The following is a 22773-nucleotide window of genomic DNA, read 5'->3' on the forward strand; positions in this document are numbered from 1 at the left end:
GGAAACCATCACAAGTCTTTGAACCTCATATTCTTTGTCCTTTCTGCTGCCTGAAGCCAATAATTTTTTTCTTTATAGTTTTTTAATACTAATTATCTATGCAAACTAATGGCCCTCTATCTTGAGATCAAAGACATAAATTTCTTTCTACTTTTGACCTACGTTTTGGGGACCAAAACAGACTGTATAAAATATGCTTAGACCTAACTGAATAAGAAGTTCATGGGACGCCTGGGTGGCTCAGTTGGTTAAGCAGCTGCCTTCGGCTCGGGTCATGATCCCAGCGTCCTGGGATCAAGTCCCACATCGGGCTCCTTGCTCCGCGGGGAGCCTGCTTCTCCCTCTGACTCTGCCTTCCACTCTGTCTGCCTGTGCTCGCTCTCGCTCGCTCTCTCTCTGACAAATAAATAAATAAAATCTTTAAAAAAAAAAAAAAGAAGTTCAACATCCTTTCATTTAAAAAATGTATATATTTTTTTAATTTTTTTAAAGATTTATTTATTTATTTATTTGACAGACAGAGATCTCAAGCAGGCAGAGAGGCAGATAGAGAAAGAGGAAGAAGCAGGCTCCCTGCTGAGCAGAGAGCCCGATGTGGGGCTCGATCCCAGGACCCTGGGATCATGACCTGAGCTGAAGGCAGAGGCTTTAACCCACTGAGCCACCCAGGCGCCCCTAAAAAATGTATATTGAGCACATGTATATGGCAGACATTGTTTTCTGATACATCTGTAAACAAAACAAGAAAAAGATATCTATCCTCAGAGAGCTTATGTTTCAGCAGACTGAATACTTACAACAATCATAAGTTAATTATGTATTATGTTAAAAGGTAGTCAATACTTTGTGGGGAGCGGAAGTAGAATAAAGTAAAGGGACTGAGAATGTGGGGGATAGGATTCTCAATGGGATGGTGAGGGCAGACCTCACTAAGAAAGTGGCATTTCAGGGGCACCTGGGTGGCTCAGCAGGTTAGCTTCTGCCTTTGGCTCAGATTATGATCTCAGGGTCCTGGGATCGAGCCCCCACTGCATCACATCAGGCTTTCTGCTCAGCAGGGAGCCTACTTCCCTCTCCCCCTCTCTGCCTACTTGGGATCTCTGTAAAATAAATAAATAAAATCTTAAAAAAAAAAAGTGGCATTTCAGCAAGGACATGTACATGTTAAGAATAAGTGGATATCCACGAGTATGCTCTTTCAGGCAGAGAGACCACCAGTACAAAGGTGTGAGGGGGATCATCTGTGATGTGATGGAGTAAAAGCAAGGAGAGCAGGGAGTTGGAACAGAAAGGACAAGGGAGAAAGTGGTCATAGATCAGGTCCAAGAGCTAAAGAAAGGGCCCATGCGGGTCCAATGGGCAGTGGGAAGGACTATGGCTTGCCCTGGGGTGTGGCTGTTTGAGATGAAGAACAGAGGAGGCCTGAGACAAGGAAATGGGCCACAGGGCTATTTACAGATCCTTTCATTTCATTCTGCCTCTCCTACTTTTTCAGCAAGTTCAAAGAACTTGGAACCCTGATCATTCTTCCTTTTTCTCTTTATTCACTTCCTCTGTACAGATGGGGAAAGATGTGTGTGTCCAAAGTTAAGGGCTTTGATGAAAGATAGGAAGTCAAAAACAACTCTCTTAGTGTTTTGCTTTCCCCGATCTGCACCTGCTAATTTAGTGCTATTTTTTAAGAACTCAAAGCTGCCCAGCCGAAAATTATGAGAAAGATAAACTGAAGCAATATAAATCATTTACTTAAATTCTATGTGGAGGTCAAGACCAAGAAACACACTGGAAATTTATATTCAAACCCTCAGGGTGTGATCCCTGTAGAAAGGAGCCAGGCTCTGTGATCATATCGCTGGGTGTCCTGTTGAAGAGTGAGGAGAGACCAATGAGAAGAGTTTGCCCTATTTACAGCTATAACTTCAGCATCTTGAATGGTGTCTATTGTTGAATAAGAATGACCTTCATCCAAGACCCAATCTAGCAGTAACTCTATATTCCAGTCTTCATAAGGCTGCTGGAAGATGCCCTAAAACTTTTCTGTCCTCTGAAAGAAATGATATCGATGAATTCAAGAACTTTTTTGGGAAAAAAAAAAAGATTTCAAAATGACCAAATGTGACCCCAACATGTATTTAAGTGGGAGTCCTGTCATACCTTTAAAAAAAATAGGGAGCCAACATATTAAAATTAGATTTCCAGGTTCTCCTAAAAAATTGTAAAGTCTAGCACCACTGGGCTTCTGTTGTTGAATGACAGCAATCAATTAAACCTGATGTCAGTGACTAGGCTGAACTCACCATTCCCTGGGACCATTAATCACAGAGCATAAATTCTTCCTTCCATCCTGAGTTTAAAACATATTCTGCTACATCTTGCTTATTTTATGTTTATGCTATAGGAGCATAGTCCTATAACCATAAATGACGTGATATATACTGATAATGAATTTTTTTCCCCACCCATTTCTCCCATTTATATTATCTGCTTGACTCAGGCATCTGAACTGTGAACCATTTCCTTGTAGACAATTAGTAAATTAGGCTGCACCGGGGCTACAAAACCACTAGATGGCGTCCCTTTGGCCTTGTTAACCCTGCTTTTTGCCACCACTCAATGTTTTGATACCGTGCTAACCATATCAGAGCTGCCATGGAAAAAAAAGTTTTACATGATCAGAAGAGAAAATTTCTTTTTCAGTAGTGTCCAGGGATAAATGTCACTCCAGGAAAAGTTTACACTGTAAACTGTATATTACATACATATATGAAATTATATATTTATGTCTATATATGTGAATGAAGTTGTATGGGAAAACATTTCTAGTGAGACTTCTAATAAACAGGTATATAAAAAAAATTAGCTCATAGCAAGACAAATAAATGAACACTGGTTTGATATGAAATATGTGGTAATATTTCATTAAAAAATGTTTCTTACTAACATTATATCTAGAGATAAGCAATACAGGAGCTCTAGAACAGAATACTGAAGTCTTGATTCAGACACAAATAAAATCATTTCGAAAATAAGTGTAGGCAACAGCAAACAAGAAGAGGAAAAAATCTAGAAATCCCAGCCATCTGAGAGTCCATAATCACTCGAAGAAAGTGCTATGAAACTTCAACACAAAGGGCAATTCAATTATTGCTATTTCATGGGTCTTGTTTTTACTGACTTCCAGTTGGAAAATTATCAAAGAGAAGGAAATTCGAGGTTATTTTTGTTCATTGTTAATATTCTTATCCTACCATAGATATTTGAATGTAAATTTATAATTTCTATCGCTATCCAAAGAGAAAATAGTTAACATGTATCTTGTATAATCTACAGTTTCTCAACCAAAGGAAAAGTTGTGTCATTCACATAATCCATATTCATCTTTTATCTTCTCAAGACTGTTTTTTATCAACAATTTAATCACTTTCTATCACTCACACACCACTAAATTGGTTTTCCATCTAATGTCAAGGGTGGTACATCTAATATGAAATCACGGTCAGGCCATGCCTCTGTTAGCAGGAGGGTAACTAAGCCGTGAAGGAAGCCCAAAAAAACAAAAACAAAATGAATGTACACATTCATTTAGATACAACACTATTTGGTTCTTCCCAGTAGAGACTATTTGAATGGACCATTTGTTTAATAGCTAATTTAGGGGGCATCTGGGTGGCTCAGTTGTTAAGCATCTGCCTTCGGCCCAGGTCATGCTCCTGGGGTCCTGAGAGTGAGCCCCACGTTGGGGTCCCTGCTCAGTGAGGAGTCTGCGTCTCCCTCTCCTTCTCCATCTCCCACTCCCCCTGCTTCTGTTCTCTGTCTCACTCTCTCAAATAAATAAAATATTTTAAAAAAAGAAATCTAATTTAAAGCCATTCAAATGTATAAGTATCCTGTCATTGATTCAACTTATACAGTATGTATATGCATATATCCTGAAGTCAAGTTTGCAGATGCAAAATAGGAAGATATAGTCCTTAAAGTAAAGAAATGCAGAGTCCAGGAAAAAGGACATATATAAATAGTAATGACAAAATAAGAAAATGTAACAACAGATATTTATGTTATGTGAAACTGTATACACATAGATTTGATTTTTTTTATAGATTTGGTTTAAATATAACACACACACGTTTCAATACATGCAAAAACTTTAAATTTTAAAATTATAAAAAGAAAACTTATCAGTATAAACAGTAAAAAAATTTTTAATAAATCTTGTATGTATTCATTCTGCAAAATCTTCATTCAAAAGCAGTCCTGAGGTTAGTATAATGTCATGATCAAATGTTTTTGACACAAATATTAAACGTTAGATGAAATTGACCAAAGACTATGTTCTGTGGAGTAAATTAGCACTTGCTTCACAAACAGCCAAATGTCTCCTAAAGAAAAGCATGTTTGTATGAAAGATAGTGCTGGTGTCCAAATTATAGTAAAAAGATAATAATTATAGGCAATTTCAGGGCCATGTCAAAGAAAATTATATGAAAGAGAAAACGAGAGGAAGCATGTTCTCAAGCTGCAATGATGTCCCACCACACATCCTGGTCGAATCACCCACAGAAAATATAATCAATTTAAAAACCAATTACAGTATCTGAAGAAGCAGTCTTCTTTTCCTAAAATTCTACTTGAAAAATAGAAACCTTCCCATGGTGTTCTATATAAAAACACCTTGAAAGATGGGGAGCAAACAGGGAATTTGCAGGTGGCTCCTCAATGAAAGGTTGAATCAGACTTTTCTAAAACCCAGTAAGGATAGCCAGTGATCCTAGATAAAGACGCAAATGTGGAATAGCTTCCACAAGCACAGAGGGATGCCATCCTTTAACTGTCCGCATGCAAGCAAATGTTGTTATTGCTGAGGAGATTTAAGCTACGAGATGCCTATTCATTTCTCTCCTGGACCATTTGTCATCTCCTGGTTTCTAATCTTGCCCATATAGTTTCTTCTTCAGAGAAACCAAAGTGATGGAGCGTCCCATCATACTTTGAATAAAATATAGTCTTGGGGTGCCTGGATGGCTCAGTTGGTAGGGGTCTGCCTTCAGCTTAGGTCATGATCTCAGAGTCCTGGGATCGAGCCCCATGACAGACTGCCTGCCCAGTGGGGAGCCTGCTTCTCCATCTCCCTGTGCCCCTCCCCACTGTTCATGCTCTCTCGTTCTCTCGCTCTCTCTAATAAATAAATAAATAAATAAATAAATAAATTTTTAAGAGATATAGTCCTTACAATGGTGCACAAGGTCCTACAGGATCTGTCTCGTGGACACTCCCCAATTTCATCTTCTTCCTCTTTCTTCTCATTGCTAAACTCTTGGTAGCCCCCTGATGGCCCAAGTTTGCTCTTGTTCTAGAGCCTCTGCCTGACCTGATTTTCACTCAAATGGGCACATGGTTCTCTCCCAGTGTCCATTTGGGTCTGTGTCACTGAGTCATCTCCTTGGTAACAAACAAGTTACAAACATCTCCTTGGTAAGAAAGCAAGTAGTTTTGTCTGACGAACATATCTAAAATGGCAGCCCAAGTCACCTGTAGCATCATATTTTCCTTCATTTATATTGTATAAGTTTTCACTTAAGTTGCATTATCCTTTTATTCGTAATTTATCTCACTAATCAGAATACAATTTTCCTATGAGGAAAGATTATATCATTCACCCTATAGTCTATGATGCCCACAATAGTGCCAAATATTTATCAGGTGCCCCAAAAGTATGTTTGAATAAATACACTGACTCCAGCATCATTCGAGTCCAGAATAATGAATTCAAAACACATCTGTTTTGACATCTTTCTAAACACACATCTTTCTAAAAGGTCAGAGGTCAGCCACCCTGAAAATAAGACAAATCATCTACTAAGAACCTATCAACAGGGGCACCTGGGTGGCTCAGTAGGTTAAGCTTCTGCCTTCGGCTCAGGTCATGATCCCAGGGTCCTGGGATCAAGCCCCACATCAGGCTCTCTGCTCAGCAGGGAGCCTGCTTCCCTTCCTTCTCTCTGCCTGACTCTCTGCCTACTTGTGATCTCCCTCTGTCAAATAAATAAATAAAAATCTTTATTAAAAAAAAAACCTATCAACAAATGATTAAAAAATTAATTAATTAAATGAATGAAGTATCAAAGCCATGGACCCGAATTTCAGGTTTCCAAGAAATCCAAGGTAAATGCTTTAAGAAGAGTTTTAGGTGAGGCAGGCTATAAACCTTCATAGTCAGGCAATAAACTAAAACAAGATTCTCACAGCATTAAAAAATAAAAATACCCTGTGGGACCCCTGGGTGGCGCAGTTGACTAAGCATCTGACTCCTGGTTTCCATTCAGGTGGTGATCTGGGGGTCCTGAGATGAGCCCCCTGTAGGGTTTTGCATTCAGCCAGGAGTCTGCTTCAGATTCCCCCTCCCTCTCCTTCTGCCCCTGCTGCTCATGCTCATTCTCTCTCTCTCTCTAAAATAAATAAAATAATAAAATTTTTGAAAAATTAAAAAGATAGAAATAAAATAAATAAAAAATGAAAATTCTCCAATGAATTGGGAAAAAAGCACAATGCAGAGCAGACAAGCGATGTTTTTGGAAATAATTATTTCTCTCAGACAAGGATTAGATTTTTCTTTCCTTTTTAATAGATGAGTAACTGTTCTTTTTCATTAATCCATTCAGTAAACAATATGAGCTTATGCTATAAAGGCCTGTATTAGACACCATGTTGATAAATAAATAAATAAAATATTACCCATATCCTCAAGGAATAGTACTCTGGTCAAGAAATACACTAATAAGTAGTATAAAAGCAATTATAAGTAGTATAATAAGTAGTATAAAAAGTAAAAAAAAGTAGTATATGAGTAGTATAAAAAGTATATATAAAAATAAACTTATGTATGGAGAAAGTGTCCTGGACTTCAAATCATGGAGAAATAGCTTCTGGCATAAAGGGAAGTAAAAAGAAGTGAGTTTACACTTCAAACAATCTCGAAAAATCTGGCTGAAAAAATTCAAGGGGATTGGTTGTCTTGTTGTTATTTTGAGTTTATGCTTAGACATTTTTATTTTGAATGCATGACTCTAAACATGGGGAAAAGGAAGCTAACAAATATTAAATGTTGCTTTCTTGTTTAATCTATTCCTTCCTACAGTATCTATTAAATTGGTTTAATACTTGTTTTCTTTACATGTATTCTCAGAATCTAATCTAATTTACAATTTATTCAGTTGAGAAGTTAGTCAAAACAGAGTTTTAGCTATAATTTTGGTAAAAATTTAAATCAGTAGTTGGTGCCTACTCATCTATAATTTCAAATGAAATACAAATATGTCTGTCTGCTAAAATATATTTTACAACATGGCATTATACAAAATAGTTCCCCAAAATAATAAGGTTTACGGGGAAATAAGGTTGAGCTAGGATTCAAAAATCAACATAACTGGAGCTCTTTAACATTAGTAAAAATACTATGACAGCATCATGTTTCAATGATCAGTTACGGCTTTAAACAGTGGGACTCAATGCTTCCTGTTCTATGATATTCTGCTGCAGGGCATTCACTTCCAAATTTCCTTGCAAAGAAGGACTAGTCAAAATAGCAGTGTAGATTACGTAGCAATATCATTAATTATTTTTTTTAAAACAGAAGAATACCTTCTTAGCTTTAAATTCTCAAAAACCACTTAACTCATCACTCATGCACTAAAGGATCTTCATTTTTTTTTTCTTATGGGTTTCAGATTTGGATAAGGTGTTCTCTTTAAATTGTGAGGAAGGCACTTCTCCACCTGCTAACAAGGCAACAATCCAATAGGAAAATGAATGGGCAAAAGATATGAATGGGCACTTTAAAAAAGTGGAACAAATGGCCAAGAAACACAGGAAAAAGGAGCTCAAGTTCAGTAGTTACTAGGAAAAAGCAAATTAAAACCATAATGCAGTATCACCACACATTCACCAGAAAGGCCCAAATTTAAAAAAAAAAAAAAAAAAAAGACTTGAGATTCTCAGGGCACCTGGGTGGCTCACTTGGTTAAATGGCTGCCTTCCACTCAAGTCATGATCCCAGAGTTCTGGGATCAAGCCTCAGGGCAGGCCCCCTGCTCAGCGGGAAGCCTGCTTCTCCCTCTCCCTCTGCTGCTCCCCCTGCTCGTGTGCTTTCTCTCTCTCATTCTCTGTCAAATAAATAAATAAAATTAAAATTTAAAAAGACTTGGGATTCTCAATACCAACTGTTGATAACTGGCATTCTCATACACCGCAATTGGGAATGTAAACTGGTACAACCAGTTTGGGAAACTGTTACGTGAAAGAATCTCAGACACAAAAAGTTGAATAGAAAAGCCAGACGCAAATGAGAACACTCTACTACTCAATTTATACAAAGTTCACAAACAAGTAAATGCCATCAGGGATGGTGTGTAAGGATCTAAATAATAATCCCCTACAGGCTGAATGAGAAATGACAAAAATGAAGCAATAACGCATGCTTCCAGGGGCTGGGGATAGTCTATCTCCTGATCTGGTTATGTGGGCGTGTTCTGTTTGTGAAAAATCTAACAAGCGTTCCATCAGGCTCTCTGTACTAACCTGAATGTGTATGACATTTCATTCTAAGTTTAAAAAATGGCATGCCAGGAAAAAAACCTACACAAAGCACTGTAAATTCAATCTCATACCAGCGTCGTTCACCTACTCACTGAGCATGGAGAAGGTAATTCCCCTTTTAGAGATAATACCTTGTAGCAGAGCTGACTGTCGTACAACTCAAGTTTTCATTGCCTATTTAAGAAGTTTAAAGAAAACGAAGCATATGCATGCTTATATCCCTTCACCTCGACAATGCAACGACTGGCAGGGCTGAATTTCTGCATGTTGTGGTTTTTACATTTTAGGTTCTTGCTTAAGAAAATGCTGATGATGGGGCGCCTGGGTGGCTCAGTGGATTAAGCCACTGCCTTCGGCTCGGGTCATGATCTCAGTGTCCTGGGATCGAGCCCCGCATCGGGCTCTCTCCTCAGCAGGGAGCCTGCTTCCCCCTCTGTCTCTGCCTGCCTCTCTGCCTACTTGTGATCTCTCTCTCTGTCAAATAAAATAAATAAAATCTTTAAAAAAAAAAAAAAAAGAAAATGCTGATGATGTGACAGACAAAGAAATATCAGATTATCTTACCCTGACAAGAGTTCTGAAAAGATGGAATTCAGACTTTGAAAAGAGCATCCTAAAGGGCAGAGTTGGAGGAAAGACTTCTCATGGGACATGGCCTTTGACTTCAGAGTAATTTTCTCCTCCAAATTATTCAACCTTCATAATTACAACTACCAGCATAATTATATTTCAAATAATTACCTTCAGTGGAGATAACAGACATTTTCAGTTTGAATTAAATCGGGAAAATTTAGCACACACTGGATGTCATCAGTTTTCCATATATTCATGAAAATTTCTCAAATGCTTTAGAGAGCTCACATTTTTATTTTGCAAAAAAATAAATAAAAATTCACAATGGAGCATCTGCCTTTGGCTCAGGGTCATGACCTCAGGGTCCCAGGATCAAGCCCCACATTGGGTTCCATGCTCAGTGGGGAGTCTGCTTCTTCCTCTTCCCCCTCCTCATGCTCCCTCTTGTGTTATCTCTGTCTCTCTCTCAAATAAATAAATAAAATCTTTTAAAAAATAATTTAAAAATTTAAATTTTTTTTTTTTTTTTTTTGACAGAGCACTAGTAGGTAGAGAGGCAGGCAGAGAGAGAGGAAGGGAAGCAGGCTCCCCACCAAAGCAGAGAGCCCAATGTGTGACTAGATCCCAGGACCCCGGGATCATGACCTGAGCCAAAAGGCAGTGGATTAACCCATTGAGCCACCCAGGCGCCCTAAATTTAAAAATTTTTTTAAATCACAACTGTTTGAATACCAAGGAAAGCAAACTTTGGAGGTACACTCAAAATGAAATTGGAGAAAATAAATTCAAAGTAAGAATTTCTAAAAACGATGAACAGTGTGTATAATATATACATCCAAATACAAACATAAACTCATACACTAGCCTTTATTTCACTGCTAGAACCACTAACTTGTAAAGAACTACCAAGAGGAGAACACACACACTTGTCCTGGGATACAGATCTGAGTTGCAAGTGTGGAAGATTCATGGAGGAAATATTCATCTTGAACTTCCAAGCCAACTGTAAATAAGTTACAATTCTTCATGGGTAGTAAGAGGTCAGAATTTACTTAGAAAGAAACTCATGTTATATTACTGATATAATTCAAAGATAAGATGTTCCCACACTGAAGGAACTTAGAGTCATTTAGAAATTTTAAATCAGGATGCCTGGGTGGCTTGGTTGGTTGGGCGGCTGCCTTCGGCTCAGGTCGTGGTCCCAGCGTCCTGGGATCGAGTCCCACATCGGGCTCCTTGCCCCGCAAGGAACCTGCCTCTCCCTCTGACTCTGCCTGCCACTCTGCCTGTGCGCTCACTCTCTCTCTCTCTCTCTGACAAATAAATAAATAAAATCTTTTAAAAAAAAAAGAAATTTTAAATCATATTTCCTTCATGCATTCCTTCATCATTCAATACATGCTCACTAGGCACCAGTCCCCACTCTGTGAACAGAACAAAAGCCCCTTCCCTCAAGGAAAGTACATCCTAGAAGAGAAAACAACACAAAAGAAGTTAGCTAAGTAAAAGAAAAACAATGGTACTGAGTAATAAATGGCAAAATTGAAAAGAAAGCAGAAAAGGGAGGTCTGAAGTGGTGTAGATGTGGGAGCATTTTTATTTACTATGGCTAGGGAAAATCTCATCCAGCTCCCATGGAAAATAACATCCAGCTACCATGAACCGTAAGATACCTGGAGGAAACACTATCTCAAGCAGAAGGCAGCTAAGTACAAAGGCTTTAAGTTAGGAGTGGAGTGAGCTGAAAGTTATATGCAGGAGGCAGTGGTCTGGGGTGTACAGCGCATGGGGCTGGGGTGTGCGGTTCATGGGTCTGGGGTCCATGATGCATTGGGGCTGGGTGTGCAGTGTGTGGGACCGGGATGTGCAGTGCAGTGGGGCCAGGGTATGCAGTGCAGTGGGGCCAGGATATACAGTGCATGAGGCCGGGGTGCACGGTGCAGTGGGCTAGGTGTGCAGTGTGTGGGACCAGGGTATACAGTGCACTGTGACCAGGGTATACAGTGCAGTGGGGCTTGGGTATACAGAGCATGGGGCCAGGGTGCATGGTGCAGTGGGGCTGGGTGTGCAGTGTCTGGGACTGGGATGTGCAGTGCAGTGGCGTCAAGCTATGCAGTGCAGTGGGGCCAGGGTGTACAGTGCATGGGGCTGGGGTGCGGTACATGGGCCTGGGGAATGCAATGCGGCAGAGCCGGGGTGCGTGGTGCAGCGGGGCTGGGAGTAAGTCGCAAGAGGTGATGACACAGAACCACAGGTCACAGGGAGGAGTGGCTTTTGTTTTTTTTCCGTGCTGTCAAGACAAAGTACAAATCTGTCGAGTAGTCCTGAGAGCTCTCGGAGTCTGGTTCACTGGAGCCCTATCTCCCTCACTGCTCGTGCTTGTACTTTATGCCAAAACCACCGCGGGGGCACTAGGTTCTCCCTTCCCTGAATATCTCTGTATGTGTGATTCCTTCTGTCGGCAGGACTCTCCTTCCTACGATTTCCCTTCCCACTTCTGGTGGTTTGGGCTAATTTTAAGCATTGGCTCTTCCAGAAAGCCTTTCTGTGCTTATTAACAGTTGGCTGAGCTGCATGTCTTCCCATGTGTTTCTACAGATCATAACACTGCCCTCTAACATGACCTTTATTACATTTACATAGGGTTCTTAGCTCCTTACAATTAGGAAATGGGTGCACTTCCCTTGTACCCCTTGTTCCCAACAGGGTCTGGCATACAAAACAAACATGTGTTCAATGAACGAACAATGGATCTTGAACCAGGCTCAAATCTCTCTCCAAAAAATCTTAATAAAGGACTGTATAAATTATCAGATCTATATAAAAGGTGACAGTTTTGGAAAAACTCTACTTCTGAGTCATTCTGTAAAATCTTCAGATCCTTCATGTCACTGAAACAATTTAGCCTAAAGTGGGTCTGTTCCCTAATTAAATAAGAAATGCTAACTAACTTAATAAAGTTTTACTTCGCCAGAAACTCCCAGTACAAATGAGACAGGGGAGATTAAAAGAAGCCACTTCTCATTGTTTGTTCTCAATGGCATTACCATTAAATCTTTCTTTCTCTGCCTTCTCTATTTAATAAAGTAAAGGCCACAGGGAACCGGGAGCAGGTAAATCAAAGCCAAGCACAATGCCTCCCTCTTTCCTAACACTTCTTCCTTTAGTACTTTAGAGAAGAAAAGCCTGGGGAATCAGAAGCTGCCAGCAGGTGAGAGAAACAGGCCTTTTAAGTACTTTGATGTCAGGCTAAACTGAAACCAATGAACCAGTACAAACCTCAAAAAGGTCTAAGAGTCTAGACTCAATATTAGAAAATCAAGATGACTTAGCAGAAATGCTTCTAAGCAAAATGTGTGTGCATTTATCATAACGCTTATGCAGTTGATTTAAAAAAACAACAGGAAATTATTGAACTCTCCTTAGTTTATGTTTCTCTAAAGCCTTCTCTTTGGCTCTGATGGTTACGTATCAAATTCAATATTGGTGTAGATAATATTCAGAAATATATAAGGAAAGTTCCTAATCCATATGCTACTTAAGATTTGCCTGTGTCTTAAGCCTTAATATTAATAAAATGAAACTGTGACAATATGCCCAAATCAGAGGAGTAAATTTTTAATCATAGATAAACCCTCATCTAAAAGCCAAAAATGCAAACCTAAAATAAAACACAGGGTCCAGCAGGTTATCGGGAGACTTATATGATCTCCTATAATAAAATGTGGCCTCAGATGACTAACAGAGTCATTTGCTAATGGAGTTCTCTCTCCTCAGCCCCAGTATGAGCTCTGTTCCTGTATAATTCATTCTGAAAACAGAGTTCACACGTACAGACTAATACAAAGTACCCAAAGTATAAATGTATCATTATTTTGTTTTGTTCTGTCTTGGGCTGCCTTGAACTCCCTTCTTACTGGATTGGAATTCCTCCAGTATGAGTCCTGAGGGAGCGAGGGCCCCAATTCCTACTATGAAATCAAAAGTAAAGAAAGAGAAGGAAGAGGAGGAAGAAATGCCTGATACTTTAGGCACGTGACCTAAAATTAGCCAACTAAGTATGCCTACTATGTCCGTCTAGGGGGTTACCTCAAGTTGGCAAGTCTAGTTACCAGACAATGTGTGGTTTCTCCTTAAACATTTACCTCTGCCCCTTCTCCCTTGGGGTGTGTCATTTTTCTGAACCTGGTACTTTAGTCTTCCCTGTTCATGAATTCCTCTTGTGTTTTAGTCAGCTGCAGCTGGCATTCACCGATAGAACCAGGCTGAGACCCAGCTTGAGCAAAACTGGATTAAATTTCTCTCTTGATTGTTTGCAACAACTCAGGATTGTCCCCGTTGTCTTTTTTGGAAATCACTTAGAAGTCTAAACAGGAACAGTGTTGATGCAAAAGGATATAATTTCTGGGAGTCAAGGAAAGTTGACCAAATTTTCTAAAAACCAAGTAGAAACCCTAAGTAGGTTAAAAAAGTGAAAGAAGACAACGTGCTTTCGAAAGCCTTCATTTAAAAGCAAATGCTTGGGGTGCCTGGGTGGCTCAGTGGGTTAGGCCGCTGCCTTCAGCTCAGGTCATGATCTCAGGGTCCTGGGATCGAGTCCCGCATCGGACTCTCTGCTCAGCGGGGAGCCTGCTTCCCTCTCTCTCTCTCTGGCTGCCTCTCTGTCTACTTGTGATTTCTCTCTGTCAAATTAATAAATAAAATCTTTAAAAAATAAATAAATAAAATAAAAGCAAATGCTTCCAAACTGCCTTTGCTACACAAGTAGTTCTCAACCAGTAACAACTTGCCACCCAGGACACATTCAGCAATGCCTGGAGACATTTTTGGTCATTTCACAACTGCAGGAGGTGCGCTACTGCCTTTCATAGGTAAAGACCAAGAATGCTACCAAACATCTACACTGCATATAACAGCACCCTTAACAGGATTCTCTGGCTTAAAATGTCCATAATGTCGGGGCACGTGGGTGGCTCAGTTGGTTAAGCATCCAGCTCTTGATTTTGGCTCAGATCATGATTTCAGGGTCATGAGATCAAGCCCCATGTTGGACTCCCTGCTCAGCAGGGAGTCTGCTTCACTCCCTCTCTCTCTCTCTCTCCTTCTCCTTTGCCTCTCCCCACTCATACTCTCTAAAATCAATTAATTACTATAAATAAACCCTTCCCTATACTTTTATCTCCCTTAAATCATATGTAAACAAATGCCCCCACAGAGCCAGAATACATGTTGCCCAGTCCACAATCCCCAAACACTTTGATAATTACTTCTGAAACCTCATTTCTACCCTAATGCTAAAAAAAAATATCTGATAATTCATCTGTCAATATCGTGACTCACCCAAAAACTACACAGATGGGAAAGAACAAACAAACAAGAAAAAAAGAGCAAATTAGGGAAACGCACAGTGTGTGGAGAGACCTGTGAAGGGCGAGGAGTGCCGGAGGGCATGACCAGACAACCAAGGTGAATCGATTGTGTGCTTGGCCCAGAAGGTCTGGAAATGAACCTTCGGGAAATGCTTCATTCCAAATGGCTTCTACATCGTGGGGGAGGGGGGGGAGGGTGCAGATTTTACTCTCTAATAGCAATTTTTAAGGAAAAGGTTTTTAACTGGTTTTTTCTTAAAGAGAAAACTCTGGTGTGTCATGTCAGGTGGTGATCTAATAGGAGGGGAGGCTGGTAGCGGGGAAGTCGAGATGCTGCTTCACTACGAGGGAAGCGGAAAAGGAGCCGGACTGACATGATGGCAACGGAGATGGAAGCAAAAGCCAGGAGAGGACTTACACATATCCTTAGAGGCTTGCTAAGTTCTCCCTGTAAAATGAGTCTCTTCCAGTTCTACTGTAACATGTAAAATAAGGGAATAAAAACTGTCTATGAGTTAGCACACCTCTAGTTTTCCCAATGCACCTAAAAGGAAACCATAGTAGTGTACGTCAATGAATTAAGCGAAGTAAAGTTACATGATGTGGATGTAGGTTCAGCAATTTCTATATGATTTCCAAGTAACATACACAGAACATTTACGATAGTACCTGCTCCAGAACCTCTTTGTAGGTAATAGTTGCTTTAGTATTTGTCACAGGACTGTCGTAGATGATAGCAATCTTATCTCCTTGACCGTTTTCAATATGACGATCAATGGCATTGTAACAAATGTTAAGCATTCCTTCCACGAACCTGAAAAATTGGAAGGTAAGTGTTAGTAACTCTTTTCCAAAATATATTGTTGCCTAACTAGTTTGTGTATTTCTAGACTGGCATCACTGCCCTTAAAATAGTGTTTCCCCATGCACGCTAAGTCAGATAATGATGCGTACAAAGTAGATATTTAAGATGGTACAGAAGGGACATCTTTTAAGATCTTATTTATTTACTTGAAAGAGAAAGTGCAAATGCATGAGTTGGGGGAGGGGTAGAGGGAGAAGCAGACTCCATGCCGAGCAGGGACCTAGACATGGAGCTGGAGCCTAGGACCCTGGGATCATGACCTGAGCCGAAGGCAGCCCCTTAACCGACTGAGCCATCCACGCATCCCCAGAAAGGACACCTTTATTTTAATAAATATGTATTTGTTTTGATGTGCACTAAAATATATATATATATATATATATATATATATATATATACCTCACACTTCAAGGGGATAACTTTGTGGGTTTTATTGTTAGGAAGAAACTAAGTATAGAGCACCAAAACAATCTAGGTTACACAGATGAAATGAATTGTATATAGGCCAAGCAAACATCAGGCTGAGAGGACAAATCATAGATGTGTGACTGAGTTTGGGTATCTGCTATAAAAAGACAAACTTACTGGAAAATTCAATTCTTCTTTAAAAGATATATATAGATACAGATATAGATATATAGATTTTTTTTTTTTTTTTTTGCTTCAGTGAAGTGTGATGTCTCTGGTTGCACAGAGAACAGATAAGCTCGGTTGTGCATCTTTGAGATATTTCATAATTTGAATAAAGAATGAACGTACACATGAAATTTCAATTAATTTTTTGGAAGACCTTTGCAATTTAGTGCTTTTCATCTCCTAATTGTTCACTAGCCTCCCAGTGAAAATATGGACACCAAAAGACAGAGATACTTTTTAAGGAACTATATATCATTTTTCCAAAAGAAAAGGCTTTGTATTTGCTACTTATTTAGGAGGAGGGGATTAGAATAAAGTATTCAAATGGACCAGTGGTCTAGTTGTCCCAATGTCAGACTAGCAAATATTTTAACAATGCATAATAACAGGAAAGAAAAAAAAAAAAAAAACATTGCCACAAGAAGAAAAAGCCTTGTCAGGTAGCCGAGGCTCACCTCAGGTCTTTGCTCAAAAAGCCCCGTGTGAAATGAGGCAGTGGATTAAAAGCAGCTATAGATTTGGCGGCAGCATGAAAAAATTACACATACAGAACTCAGCAGGACGAGGCATCGCTTAATCGGGGTCAAATGACCCTACACACTGCAATAATCAGAATATGGCGACCTGACAGCACAGCACAAAAAGTAATTAATGTAAGGATTCTCAATCGCCAAGTGTGATAGATTCAGTGTTTGTTCAAAACTATTGTCTCTTGCCCTTGACCCCACCTCTGTGAGCAGAGACGACTTCCCTGGCCGTGGGCTCCTCCGTGCGAGCTCCTCCATGCTCTCCGGAATCAGCAGACGATTCAGGCAGAGGCCTGAACTGAACACACTTGTACAGCTGGTTTGACTCTCTTTCGCCTCCTCACCCCCTGGAAGAGCCTCCTGATGCTACAGCTGCCTCCTCGGCCTTCTCCCCAAGAAGGTAGTGGCAGGTGGGAGTAGAGCCCAACAGAAGCGGGGAACCCAACCCAGTCAGATCCAGGTCTTGGAGCCACGTTTCCAGTCATGCCCATCCTGGGTCATCTGACCCCGTGACAACCTCGAGATACCTGGAAATAACCGCTGAATGTGTTGGGATTTGGACATTTTGGGGGATACTGGATAGGCAGTGTAATTGTAGCCATAATTAGCAAATATGCCAAGAAAAAAGGGTAGTTTGCTCAGCATTTTGTGGAAGAAATAAGGAAAGTGTTTGATAGGATTTTCTCACAAAAATATTTATTTCTATTTTTTTGGTTTTCTTTCTGTTTCTGAGACAGAATATTAGAGTATTGGCTTGCTGGAATACTTGTCAATGTTGTCATTGCTCTTTCTTTCTCTCTATGACTTCCACTCTACCACACTTTGTGCCCAATAATTAATTCCACTCATGACCATGCACAAAAAAGGGGCCCCCTCAATACTAAAGAACATGAGGAATTCACTTTATCATCTGCTGACTGTTCTTCCACCTCTTGACTTATTTCTTCCCAATACCTTTCATGGAATCTTCTTCCTCTGTCAAATCTTTGACCAAGATTCCCAAGGTTCCATATCCATCCCCTGGCTCACTCGGCATACACTCTCCGGGTAATCTTTGCACTCATATGGCTCCAGCTTCCACATTTGGCTCCAGCCCTGACCTCCTTTCTGACTTCTGGACCCTTCTAGCCAACAGTCTGCTGGACATGGAAGGGTTTCAGAACGAGCGTCCTCAAAACATGCTATTTTGATGTGTGGCTTATTTTGGGCAGAAGACAATCAAGGCCCAAAAGACTCGGGAAGACCTTTAAACTGTGCCCTCCCCCCGGCCCCCACTACTTAACTGCTTCTAAGAACTTAGTTAGAAGGCTTGGTCCAAGAAAAGATCTATCACCAAAGGTAACTACAAAGAGTATGGGCCAGGCATGGTAGGCTTGCGGGGAGTGCTTGGCAGGACTTATTTGTTCAAATTCCCGGTCTCATGGTCTCTGCAAACAAACATTTGCTCTTTCCATCTTCCTGTGAATTGTCTTCCTTCCTTTTGAAGCTCTAGGCCCTCACCTGCTTCACCTTAGCTCATGATGGCATATAAGCCTGAACAGTCTTCAAATCTCTCACATCTGTATGAGGCTCCCATACATTCACAATTAGTTTTTTTTTCCTATTAATTTCATATTATGTCAATTTAAGTAACATATCAGCCAAAAGAACCTAGAAGGATAGAGTAAAACATTCTCACCCAGACAACATCTCTATTTGGAAAGAATAACATGTCCAAAACCATAGTCATTTTCACCCCAACTCAACCCACTGCCCTGTCGGGGTCGCGCCCCTAAGATGGCACCGGCTACATAGCCCGAGCAGCACGGACAGCCTAAAAAACATCCACCCTGGCCACACGTGACCTCGCGCTCGTCACATGAACACCGCATGCCACCACTGCCTACGAGCCCCAGATACCTCCTGTTCACGTGAACACCTCTGTGATTGGCTGTTATGCCCTATATAAGGCAAGGGAACTTCACCGCAGGGGGAGGAGAAAGATCGACCAGGGAATAAACAAGAGCTTGTGCATCGACCTGTGTGTGTGTTGGTGTTGTGTCATCTCTGCAGGCAGGGAGAGCACGACACTGCCCCATCCCAAGTTCAAAACCTCCCCTTCCCCTGTTTTCCATATTTCAAGGAACAACCTTACACCCAGGGACCTGAATTAGAAACCCCAGAGTCAGTCTACGCCATACTACCCTGAACGCACCCGATCTCATCTGATCTCGGAAGCTAAGCAGGGCCAGGCCTGGTTAGTACTTGGATGGGAGAAACCCCAGAGTCAGATTTGATCCCTCATTCTCTACATTCAATCGGCCATATGGAAAATCACATTCCATCTCCCTAAACAATCCATTCTCTCATTGATAACCTGGGCTAGAATTACTGCCTCCTACTTAATTTCCCTGCCTCAGGCCTCAACCCATCCTCTCAAGTCACCTCTCTATGCTACTAGAATGTTTTTTAAGCCAGTCTGAGAAAGACAAATTCCATGTGACTTCACTTTTAGGTGGAATCTAAAAAACAAATGAATTTACAAGTAAAAAGGAGAATCCCCTGTGTAAACAGAGAACAAACTAATGGCTGCCAGAGGGAAGGAGGTGGGGGGATGGGTGAAGGTGAGGAGGAGATACAGGCTTCCGGTTATGGAATGAATACATCACGGAGGTGAAAGGCACAGCATAGGGAATACAGCGAATGACATTACAACAGCATTTTACAGTAACGGACGGCAGCTACACTTGTAGTGAGCACGGCATAATATAGAGAAGTTCAATCCCTATGTTGTACACCTGAAACTAAAGAACACTGTGTGTCATCACACTCAAATTTAAAAAAAAAGTTTTTGAGGAATGTTTTTCCTCAGTGTAAATGTTCTCACACCACAGAGTGCTTAAAGTCATGTAATACTGCTCCATGAAGTTCAGGATAAAAACTAAGTATCTTCCAGGGGCATGCAAAGACCATTCATCTCAGCTTTCTTTCTCCCCATACAACTTCCCACATTCCAGCTTCAAGGAATTACAAAATGTGTAATTCCTGAGTCCAGTCAGCAACTCTCGCTGTGGCCATCCTTGACCTTGACCACTCCCAACCCCAGGCAGTTCCACAGACCTATGCACAGATCCCTGCCCTGGTACTTGTCACATGGCAATAACAACTAGTCTACTTACTTCTATGTTTCCTTCATTATACTGTAAGCTAATTGAAGCAGAGACAATGTCATATTCTCCCTATAATCCTAGGATTTATTATAGCAGTTCTCATATTAGACATTCAATATATATTTGATAAATGAATGAATAAAAATATTAGTAAACGTCCAAGAAACGTTGGATTTATGATCCAGGTAGAGTAGCCAAGGTAGTTTTTCCTACCTCGTTTTAAAGTTGAGAGAACAGAGACTTAAAACAAGAATAATTCCCAGGACATTTGGCAAGAAATTGGATAATGCCATACCTGCAACGACTTTAGACACCTAGACACACATTGGTATTAACATCATATTAATTAATTCATTTATAAGCAACTTATTTTCTACCCTCAAGTTCATGGATTCTTTCCTCTGTGGTGTCCATTCTACTGTCAAGCCAATTCAGTGAATTTTTATTTTGATAATTGCATTTTTCAATTCTAAAATTTCCAGTTGGTTTTTCTTTAGATCTTGTGTCTCTTGGCTGAAGCTTTCTTTAGATTTTTCTCAAGTATTTGAAAATATGTAGTAGTTTCATAATTAAGTTATTAATATCCTAGGGTTTTCTTTTTTAAGGATAACCTTAAATATACTTAAAGAATTTTAAGGGTACCCTTTATGACCGGCAGAAAGAAAATTCAAATAAAGGGCAGGGCCTGTAAGCAGTGTTCAACAAGAACTATTGTAGGAGATAAAAAATTGGAATGGCTCCAGAGGTGGTAAGAGTTGATGAATATACCACTATAAATTGGCTAGACTTAAGAGATTGGTTTACTGTGGCTGACTGGACCAAGTGACCTGCAAGGAACCTCCCAGCTCAAAGATTTGATTATTCTACTATGACAAGATTCTTATTTCATTTTAAATCAAATCATTTCAGTAAAGGTCAATTTAATACCTTCTATGTGCTGTCTCTTTACTGTCCCTTCTAAATTCATGAGCAGGTTTTAAACGGATTGTCTCCCCAGATTATTAAAATAACTAATGCCCACTATAGACAACTGAGAAAATATACTTTGGGGTATTTTGTTTGTATATGTAAATATTTTGCCTCTATGTTTAAGATTATATAATGAGCCTTTTCCAAGAGTCTGAAAATTTTTTAAAAACCACACATTTAATGATGGCATAATATTCTATTCAATGGCTGTTCAATAATAATGTTAACCCTGTATTGTTGCAAATTGCTTTTCATAATACTGTCATAATTTTAAATGATCTTGGAATGATGTTTCTTATAGAGAAATATTGGTTACATTGTTTTTTATTATATTTGCAGGCAAGATTCCTACAATCAAACACATACATCAAATAATCACATTTCTTTTTTTTTTTTTTTAAGATTTTATTTATTTATTTGAAAGACGGAGATCACAAGTAGGCAGAGAGGCAGGCAGAGAGAGAGAGAGAGGGAAGCAGGCTTCCTGCGGAGCAGGGAGCCCGATGCGGGGCTCGATCCCAGGACCCTGAGATCATGACCCGAGCCAAAGGCAGCAGCCCAAACCACTGAGCCACCCAGGCGCCCCCAAATAATCACATTTCTTCTGGAAATATTGAATCAATTTACATTACAAACAGCAATACCTGAAATTCTATTTTATCACCCTCTCCAAATACAGATTATTCTCAGTCTTCTTCAGTTTGAGAAGTGAAAAGTAGTTTTAGTTTTGGTTTGACTACTGGTATTAAGTACAATGTCTGTCAAGTTTTAAAAGTTCTTTATATTGAACATTGATCTTATGTCTGACATTGTTAGAAATCATGTTCTCAATTTATTCACTAATTTCAATTCATGGTGTTTCTTGACATAAAAAGATTTGAAATTTGTATGTAGTCAAACTCATTTTCCTTTGCAATTTCTTCCTCTAAGAAAAATCCATAATACTCTCTTCTGGTTTCATTTTTTATACTGACCCTGGACATATGTCAATAATTTATTCATATATGTATAAAATCTGTATGTAATATACATGATATATTAAATATTATACATATGTATTGTATGATATCTGTATGTGACTCTATATATATGGATAGGTATATGTATACCTATATAGTTATATTTATATAATGATGTGGTAGTACAATTATATTTGTTTATCCATAATCAATTTTACAAGCATCAATTTTTGTGCAAGCATATATTTTTGAATGTTTACTACACTCGTTCTTTCATGATGCTCCATTCTTCCCATATGTATTATGCATATATATTCTCATATATATATATATATCAGAGTCTTTGCCAAGGCTATTGTAGTTTCTATATACAGCTACTTGAATGTTCTGTCAGTAGAGTTCTTATAAAGAGTTCTCTTTAAACTCAGTCAGCTTTTACTTCTGTTTAAAAAAGAAAGGAAAAAACTTCATATTCTTTATTCTACCACATCTCAGCCCTGAATTTCTTCTGCAGAAAACTGAAAGAAATCTGAATGTACCCCCACAGCTCACTTAATAACAGAAAAAAATACAAAAGTGAAAATAAATTGATAGCAATAATGGAACCACTAGAAATGGTGCTACCACCCAATCAGAACAGAGGAAAATTTTGGCCTATACGAAGCAAACAGAAGTAGAATGACTGCTATATCCAGAAGTCATAGAAAACATGGTAGATCCAAGTGTACTGATATGGAAAGATTTCCATGACATCTTATGTACCACCAATTTAAGATGAAACAAAGGAAACAATGTAGAAAAAAATCATACAACTGTACCATAGAATATATTTATGGGGAAACTACAAACCCCAAGCAGGTAATAAAGAGGCTCACAAAAAGGCTCTCAGTACAGCTCTGAAATAACTCCACAATCAGAGGCAGGTGCAAATAAGAAATGGGCCATATAGGTGTTTGGATGGAAAATCCAGACATAAGCCGTACAAACATACCTCCACCTACACACACATCACATAAACTCTCACCAGCCTGGTCTAACTTTCTGAAATAGGAGGGTTTCGGCATGGATGCTCCTCGAGAATATCTAAGACCTGCAGAACAGGGACAAGATTCTATGTGATTTCCGGGAGGTCTA

The 22773-nt window shown here is 39.6% G+C and overlaps 1 protein-coding gene across 1 annotated transcript in view; it reads right to left on the reverse strand.

Moving 5' to 3' along the window:
- ACSS3 (acyl-CoA synthetase short chain family member 3) overlaps positions 1–22773 on the reverse strand; it is a 156255-nt gene that overhangs the window by 106898 nt on the left and 26584 nt on the right. The window contains exon 2 of the mRNA XM_082742779.1: positions 15204–15348. Within this exon, the coding sequence (XP_082598905.1) occupies positions 15204–15348 (145 nt within the window). The remainder of the gene's footprint in view (positions 1–15203; positions 15349–22773) is intronic.

This window comes from Mustela nivalis (genome assembly GCF_964662115.1).
Source record: "Mustela nivalis genome assembly, chromosome: 7".
NCBI lineage: Eukaryota > Metazoa > Chordata > Mammalia > Carnivora > Mustelidae > Mustela > Mustela nivalis.